General features: G+C 34.9%; 1 protein-coding gene across 1 annotated transcript; it reads right to left on the bottom strand.

Moving 5' to 3' along the window:
- Positions 1–2626: 2626 nt before the first annotated feature.
- On the bottom strand, positions 2627–7403 carry LOC136805655 (uncharacterized). The gene is made up of 6 exons (XM_067062227.1): positions 6967–7403; positions 5057–5205; positions 4826–4896; positions 3690–3781; positions 3335–3438; positions 2627–3069 (listed from the first exon to the last, which is right to left on the bottom strand). The coding sequence occupies exons 1-6, from the start codon at positions 7343–7345 to the stop codon at positions 2740–2742; spliced, it is 1125 nt and encodes a 374-aa protein (XP_066918328.1). The 5' UTR covers positions 7346–7403; the 3' UTR covers positions 2627–2739.
- Between the last annotated feature and the right edge of the window lie 1889 nt (positions 7404–9292).

Genomic DNA, 9292 nt, shown 5'->3' with positions numbered 1-9292 from the left:
ATATGTTGGTGTCATGGAAACAGTATCGTTTAAAATGTGAAGTGTCGCATTTAATTAATGGAACAATTAAATTGAACTTTGATTCTCTAAAGGAGAACATTAACTATTGACAATGCCTCCAAGAAGGAGCGTTATAATTTGTTACGGTTTTTATGTTTTTCTATTGTCTTATTTTCCATTGCCATAGCTATGTCATTGTTTTCTTTGTATGTTTTAATCCTTAGGTGATTTGTAGCGTTTGTAATTTTTTTGCGTTTAAATTGAGAAATTGAGAGAAGCTTGTCAGAGAGTCTTGTGAGAAGTGTGAGTGAGATTTTTTGAGTTGCAATAAAAAATTCTACTTTTACTGTAGCAGGTAAATATGTTTGGAAATTGCAAATGATTGCTTGTTAATCACTTCAGTGTCGAAAAAGCAATCCTAGGACCTTAGCAACTATATCTTTTACATTATTTTGAAATTTGAAATTATAAATCATTGCTTGTTAATCACTTAAGTGTCGAAAAAGCAATTCGGAAGTTATTTTTCGAGATTTTCTTACCATCTTCCATCCTCAATATTTTCGATTTTTTTATAAGAACTTATTGCCTTTTTTGAAATGGCTACACGTAAAGGAAGTAGAACTAGAACTCTAACTGAGAAGGATGAAGCTTATCAATACGAGTCTCATGTGAAGCAATTTAGAAAAATTGACTCTGATATTTTCGAACGTTTGAGTCACATTAAAAATCTCATCAAAACTGCATGAAATATGCTTATATCGGACATCCGTTATACGGAATTTTAAACGATAAGGTTAGATTTTCGTTCAATTTTCGGTGTCCGTTAAACTAAAGTTTTCGCATCCAGATAAGGGCTTCTAACGGATTGGTCCGATTTGATACATATCTGAATGTCCGATTATACAAACTATCCGAAAACCGTTAGTTTGATATGTCAACTACCGGATCATTCGACAACGTACATTTTACACATTTACGGAATACGCCAATTGGAATAGCTACCCTATCGGATTACACATTATCTGGGTGTTCCGTCGATCGTATCACAAAAAAGGGATAGAAAATGGACACGTCATCTTGGCTTGAAACAGTAAGAATTACAGGATTTCGAGTTTATTTCCATTCTTTGCTTTTGCGTAATTTGCACGTTCAATTATAACGTAAACAAATTCTGAATTGGTTAAAAACTGCACACATCAACACAAAACCGAATCAAAGTCTGTTTAAATGTGCAAATCATACAGAATCATAATAATTAAATAGAGAAGTTCGAAATAATTGGGCTCGGTCACAAAATTAAGAAAAAACTGTTACACCATAATGTTAATAAATAAAGTTCAATATGAACTGAGATGTTATTATTCAAGTTAATTATCTAAGTATATTTACAACAGGGAATATACGCTTTTTTAAATAAGAATAGCTTCTATAAGAACATCAGGGTGAAAATTGGCCAAATCGTAAGAATACCCTAAGAATACCTCCCAGGGTGAGTTTTTCAGATTTTGCTAAGAATATAGTCATTTTCTATTTGGTGACAAAAATATAACTGGGTTTTTCAGGTTTTTGTTCGACTTAAATTGAAACTTTCAAGAACTTTAAGGTAGAAATAGAATTTTTGCTCCAGAAAATGTGCACTAAAAAATGTGTAAAAAGGCTTAAACTTAAACTCTCAAAAAGGTCATTTTTCATGTTTGTATTAAAGTCAAGTCTGAAAATGTAAGAATACGTTATTTCACCCTCAATTTTGGCAATTTCTTAAGAATACCTGACCCTCTACCAAAGTACACTATTCTTATTGAAAAAAGCGTGTAAGTTATTTCTGAATATTTACAATAGAAACTTTATAAATATATATGAATAGAAAAATTCAATACCAAAAAATCTGAAAGATCTCCTGATAACTTTCTTGAAAATAAATTTATTGTAAGTCTTTCATACAGTAAAAATAATCTTTAAAAATATTGTGCACTCTATTTTGCTTGAAATGACATTTTAAAAATTTAACAGTTACACAACATATTTTTATTATTATCCGTTGCAAACTTTCCGGAGTGGATACAAGCCTTTATCACGAAATGGTAAAATATTCCTCTCAAAATTAGGAACACAGAAATGACACACAACCTGACTCTTAGTGAGAGCCACTATGTTCCAAAAACATTCTTCGTGTGCAGACTTGCTAAAATATAGACAAAATTCGTGTTACAGCTCTTGAAATATTGATTTTCAGACCCATGTTGTAATACTTTTTGGAATCCTTAGGTGATAAGCTTTCATTTAAGCTCTATCTGAGCTTCTAATTCTCACTTTCATTTTCGAGCCCCAGCAAAAGTGATGACGTCACGTGGGGACCAGTCAAATGTGGTGAACCCATATCACCATCACTTTTTGCGACCTTTAGGACCCAATTGATCATTTAAAAAAGTTAGTTTGCTTCTAGCAAGTCTGTGCACACGAAGAACATAGTAGCTCTCACTATCTGTAACAGGGAAATTAAGTTGCAAATTTTTATCAAAGGAAATGGTTGATTACAGGAAAATTAATTTTCACAGAATTTGTTTTTGCACTGCAAAAAACACACTATTTTTTTTTGCTTTTGGCAGAACTAATTTTCTTTGTTTGCACTTACTAAAAAGCCAAGATTCCTTTATTTGGGATTTTTGGTATTTCCTAGAACAAAATTTGAATCAAACACCCAAAAACGTGAGAATTAGTTCCCTTAATTCAATGAATAATTTATTCATTGAAGTAGTCAATGGCCTTTTGAATTTTCTCTGACCATGCCGGCTCCTCACGATCAGAAACTGGACCCTCCTTACGAGCCAATGATCTATACTTGGAATGTCCTGATAAGTTGTTCTGATGTAAAGTGTCAAGTTTTTCGAAACATCTGCTGATACCAGCTGACCGCCAGGTTAACCTCCTGTGAACAAAACTTTTGCAACCACCATCTATTTCCTCATCTTCTGAAGACATCAGAGGTTCAATTAAAATGGCACGCATCGCTTCGCTGGTTGACTTATCGAAATTCACCTTGCCAAACATTCTCAAACGTCTTTCAAGTTTCTGGAACGAAAAGTATTAAGAATGTGAGAATATTATCTAAGCTTAGTTTACTGAGCTTCTTCTTTTGAACTACACGCCACAGCTTTATTGTAATTATTGGCCAACTCAATCCAGCACTGATTTACTCTTATCCTAGTTACGTGTTATACTTAACCCAAATTTAGGTAACCTGAGATCAGATCGTGATCAGTTCTGAATCAATCAACAATGTTTGTTCTTGCTAGTAAATTTTTATACATTATACATTTATACCAAATGTTCTCACCGTGGTCTTTCGTCCATTTTTTGCCATATCAGCATGGTAGTTTGGATTTTTCTCCACCTTCCGCTTAGTGTCTTTCTTTGACTGGAAATGGATCAAAACAGCATCTGAAATAACAAATAAGATTGTTTTGTTGAAATCACCCCAATATTTATGATGTCTGATAATGTTTATCTACTGGCCAAATTTATTTTCAATGCAGAGGAAATAAAATTCACTTAAAAAACACAAGTCTGTCTACTTTTGTCACAGCGCATAAATTTTGTGATTAAGACTATAATGCTTTAGAAACTTGGTTGATTACAGGATGTTACATAGATCAAAGCAGAACTGCAAAAAAATTGGAATCTAAACATACTTTCAATATCAGTTTTGTCCATTTCAGGATGAAGCCCTCTCACATCTTCCACAACACGTTTTGATAAATGTTCGTTCGGACCAACAAATGCTCTAAAAACAGAAAATACAAACATTAAACACATTCCTTTTTTCAACGGGTGATAGAGTTTGTTGATCTTTCATTGTCTGTTGAGCTATTATACATTCAGGAAGTCAATTTTTGAAAGGAAAACACTATTATGCCAACTTACAAATCCTTCTAATATAATAATCCTTCTAATATCCAGTCCATGGAATGGGCTTACACCACCTGTAGGCTTGTAAGAAGAATGTTCAAAAACATTTTTTCATCGACTTGAGTTTCCAAGGGAGAAGATAACTTAATACCAGTCCCTTTCTCAAAAAAGTTTTAACTTCTGCCATGTTTTTCCATCTTTACTTTGAGAATTTTGATTAAAACAAGCAATATGCTGAATGGACCTACCTGATGATTAAAGTCAGATGAAATAGGAAAAAATAACAACATAGAAAGAGAAAATTAAAATTTAGAAAAAATGGAAAAATGCCCACAGGCATTCAGGAGCAAGTGTGCAAAATTACAGTCAAATCGGATCATTTTTGAAGTGTTCCAAGCCTGCCCCAAAGTTTTCAGCCTTGTTTTGGCGCTAAAACTCGTCCACAATCCAAGGTATTCCCTCAATGAGCAAGTGTGCAAAATTTCAGTCTCCAGGCTGCCAGTCTCGTTTTGGTGAAAAACTCGTCCCCATGCCCCAAAAATCAACATTTTCAAAAAATTAAAAAAACACCCCCAGATATTAACCCAAGGAACAAGTGTGCCAAATTTCAGCCAAATCCGACCATTTTTAAAGTCTCCAGGCTTCCAGCCTCGTTTTTGCGAAAAACTCGTCCCCAGGCCCCAAAAATCAACATTTTCAAAAAATGAAAAAATGACCCCCAGATATTCACCCAAGGAACAAGTGTGCCAAATTTCAAAACAAAATAGGCCAGATTACTCAAATGTGATTGAATTTCAGTGAATTTTGAGATGGAAATGCCTCTTTTTAAACTTCGCTGAGAAGGAAATCCGTCTGAGACGGAAGAACTTTGAACACTGTTAAAGGACTACCTTAAGGTAGGTCCAAAAAATATACATACCTTTTACCATCACTAAGGTCCCAGTTCATTCCATCCTCCAGGGCAATTTTGACTGATTTGCGTACAAAGGTCTACAATAAGAAAAAGAAAATGTTATATTTTACAAAATAAAAACTGTTAGAGAGCTGACTATTGGAATTTTTCTTGGCTGCCATGCCTTAATCTCTTTAATCTTATCACCGTTGACAAAAAAATAACTCTAAATTACTAATAATAACATCAACAACAAACCTTTGCTTTATTTGAAGCTTTGAGTCTTTTCTTTTTGATTCTAGTAGACTGCAAATTCTCTATCTTGCTCTCTAAGGTTTCACATCTCTTTTCAAAGGTCTCACATTTTTTCTCGGTGCTCTTGCATTTTTGACTCAACTCTTCGATTTCTGAAATTAAGAAAATATATAAACTTACTAAATTTCGGATCTTTACCAAATAACTTAAATAGACAAAACATTGTGCTTCACAAGTTTGAGTTTTGTTATGGTTGAGTCCAAAAAACAACCTTTTTGCAAGCAAGAATGACTTTGTTGACAGGTTTTCACCCAGCCCTTTTCAGTCAACTGACATTATGATTAGAAAGGCTAAATAACTTTGCAAAATTTCCAAAAAAGTATCACATCTTTATGTACCATGACTAGGCCTTGTACCGGAAATGCACGAAAAAGTTGAAGGGGCATGTAAAAGTTGAATGAATGTAAACAAACTTTTCTGGTCTTTGAAATAGATTTACCTCAGGCGGCAACCACAAATATCTTCGTTTCGCGTCACCCGACCGACTCATGAAAATTGTAAAAATCTGAGTCGGAGAGTCGGCAAATTTGTCGGATTTTCGGGATTTTTGCGTCTGTGATGTAAAAATTCTTTGTCAGTTTCAGCTTTTTCCCGAGTGTTCGCAGTGTTTGTTTACATTTTATCCCGAGATTTTTGATGCGCTATTTTCATGTCAAAAGTCACAGTTCAAAAGTCATAATTTAAAACTACCCTAAACATATGTGCACTTGAATTTTATATGATGTCGTCGCCTCAGTTTTCCGCCCTTTTACGCCTCATTTGACAAATTTTCAAAAAACCCGAATAAATATTTGCCAACCGACCGACCGACTCACTTTTCAGGCATGAAATGACGTGAAATGAAGATATTTGTGATTGCCGCCTCACTGACAAACAGTGAAAACACTCTTAAGTGACGACAGGTTTTACCTCCGGACAAGGGAAATTTTAATGATTTTCGCTACCCCCAGACAACCATATCCCTCCACCCTTACTCTAGTCAGTCAGTCTTATAGTGACAGGGTGTACAAACATTTTCTGGAAAAGCCCAGTATTTGTAAGCTGAAAATGGCAAAATCCAATTTGATATTTAACTTTTTAACAGACCCTGCACAAGCTCAAATTATATAATAACATACAAAGACATTTTTTATGCCTGCCCTTCAAAAATTGTGAAAAATATTGTAAAATCAGGCTTTTTCATGAAAGTATAGGAGAAAAAGTGCCCTTTTTGACCTTCAGCGGACGCAGTTAGACATACTCGCCGTATACGCCGATATCGATCTCGACGTATCTGAAAGGGCCTTTTCAGAAAATTTCCATTAACCCTCGTCAGATGACATACATTTTAGAATTTGTTCTAGCCTTGGAAATAAATTTTTTATTCCAGTGGTCATTGAAAATTTCAAGGAAAACACATAAATTTATGCAAAAGGTCTTAAAATTCCCTCTTTTTTGCCATTTTTGATCCAATTGCCTTGAATTTTCCACCCCTCTTATACAGGCAAATTATGGGATGGGCCAAAGAGAATACAAGGATTCCAAAAAGAAATAGACTTAGGTTCCCAGCAGTTCCTCCAGAAGTATTTTCCCTGACAAAAGTGCTGAAAAAAGCTAGATTTTCCCTGACTCAAGATGAAAATAGACCTTTTTTCCCTGACTAAAAACAGTACTTTTTTATGATGTAGTAAAAAAATAATCGCGCATTTCAAAAACACCCTTATCAGTTTTACAATAGATGGATCTGACTTTTGAGAGATTTTTCAAAACTTCCCTGACTTTTCCAGGTTTTCCCTGACCGCTGGGAACCCTTAAGACTACAATGAATAGATACTCAATTTAAGTCCAGCTATAAAAATAAGTGCAAAACATACTTTTATTTGCTTTCTTTAATTCTGCGTCGTGATTGCAGGGTGATGGGAGAGGAGTAGACGTCTTTTTGGGTCTGGGTGGGGTTTCTTCGGGTATTGTTTCTTCTGCAGTTCCAGTTGATTCTTCATGTTCCTCATCTGATCCAAGAAAAGTCGTTGTATCAACTTTCCTCTTCTTTTTATGTTTCCTTGACAGTTTGGTTGGTGTATTATTTTCAGCAGATGTTGTGACTTGGATTTGTGATTGGTAGGTACTGAGAGGTACATTAAGTGTCTTCATAGTGATGGGATCGTAGGGACTCTTTGGGTGAGTTTTCGTCTTTGCAAAACTGTTGATAGAGAAGTCTTGGAAGTCTTCTAAGGAAATTGGTTTCTTTGCCATTCTTTCTTCTGATTGATTATCAACAACAAAAATGAGAAAGCTTCACTCCAATTTGTAACAAACCAGAGGAATGTAAAGAGATGGAAAAACAGCTTCTTGAAAACAATGGGAAAACGGCTCGTCATATACCAGGTCTTTGCCCTAAGGGAGTTTATGTCGAGTAAATAGGTTTCTTTTGTTGTCGCTATAAAAAATCTGCATAATTAGCGTGTTCTGACAAAATTCTTTTGTTTCAAGCCTGATTATGCGCAAACTTTTAGGGCTTATATTTTGGGTACACCTCTCCTATACGAAAAGGTACCTAAATCTTCTTGCTCAGAATTTCATAGCGATTCTACTGAGATAACCGCATCATGGACCGCACCATAATATGGAAGCTAGAGCTCGAGAAAATTATAACTTCATCTTGATTTTACTCGACTTCTGACAGTTTTACAAGAACCAATTTAATATCATTGCGTTAAGAATTTCTTTTGCTATAATTTTCCACCCTCTTATACAGGCAAATTATGGGATGGGCCAAAGAGAATACAAGGATTCCAAAAAGAAATAGACTTAGGTTCCCAGCAGTTCCTCCAGAAGTATTTTCCCTGACAAAAGTGCTGAAAAAAGCTAGATTTTCCCTGACTCAAGATGAAAATAGACCTTTTTTCCCTGACTAAAAACAGTACTTTTTTATGATGTAGTAAAAAAATAATCGCGCATTTCAAAAACACCCTTATCAGTTTTACAATAGATGGATCTGACTTTTGAGAGATTTTTCAAAACTTCCCTGACTTTTCCAGGTTTTCCCTGACCGCTGGGAACCCTTGAGACTACAATGAATAGATACTCAATTTAAGTCCAGCTATAAAAATAAGTGCAAAACATACTTTTATTTGCTTTCTTTAATTCTGCGTCGTGATTGCAGGGTGATGGGAGAGGAGTAGACGTCTTTTTGGGTCGGGTGGGGTTTTTCTTCGGGTATTGTTTCTTCTGCAGTTCCAGTTGATTCTTCATGTTCCTCATCTGATCCAAGAAAAGTCGTTGTATCAACTTTCCTCTTCTTTTTATGTTTCCTTGACAGTTTGGTTGGTGTATTATTTTCAGCAGATGTTGTGATTTGGATTTGTGATTGGTAGGTACTGAGAGGTACATTAAGTGTCTTCATAGTGATGGGATCGTAGGGACTCTTTGGGTGAGTTTTCGTCTTTGCAAAACTGTTGATAGAGAAGTCTTGGAAGTCTTCTAAGGAAATTGGTTTCTTTGCCATTCTTTCTTCTGATTGATTATCAACAACAAAAATGAGAAAGCTTCACTCCAATTTGTAACAAACCAGAGGAATGTAAAGAGATGGAAAAACAGCTTCTTGAAAACAATGGGAAAACGGCTCGTCATATACCAGGTCTTTTGCCCTTAAGGGAGTTTATGTCGAGTAAATAGGTTTCTTTTGTTGTCGCTATAAAAAATCTGCATAATTAGCGTGTTCTGACAAAATTCTTTTGTTTCAAGCCTGATTATGCGCAAACTTTTAGGGCTTATATTTTGGGTACACCTCTCCTATACGAAAAGGTACCTAAATCTTCTTGCTCAGAATTTCATAGCGATTCTACTGATATAACCGCATCATGACCGCACCATAATATGGAAAGCTAGAGCTCGAGAAAATTATAACTTCATCTTGATTTTACTCGACTTCTGACAGTTTTACAAGAACCAATTTAATATCATTGCGTTAAGAATTTCTTTTGCTATACATTGGTAAAAATATTGCTCCTTCTTCTTAAAAATTGAACCAGTAATTGGTAAAAAAGGAAAAACAAATTTTCATTTTTATCGTCAAATCGTGTAGAAACCGTCCGATTTGTATGACGAGCCGTCTTTTCTGGACTTTCATTTAATGACCTAATCAACGTTTTTACAATAGAATTTTCAATAGAAGTGATCGTTGAACTTTGAGTAATCAGA

The sequence above is a fragment of the Clytia hemisphaerica genome, unplaced genomic scaffold (assembly GCF_902728285.1).
Source record: "Clytia hemisphaerica strain Z4C2 unplaced genomic scaffold, Clytia hemisphaerica genome assembly, whole genome shotgun sequence".
NCBI classification, from domain to species: domain Eukaryota; kingdom Metazoa; phylum Cnidaria; class Hydrozoa; order Leptothecata; family Clytiidae; genus Clytia; species Clytia hemisphaerica.
This window is presented reverse-complemented; position numbering and strand designations above follow the sequence as displayed.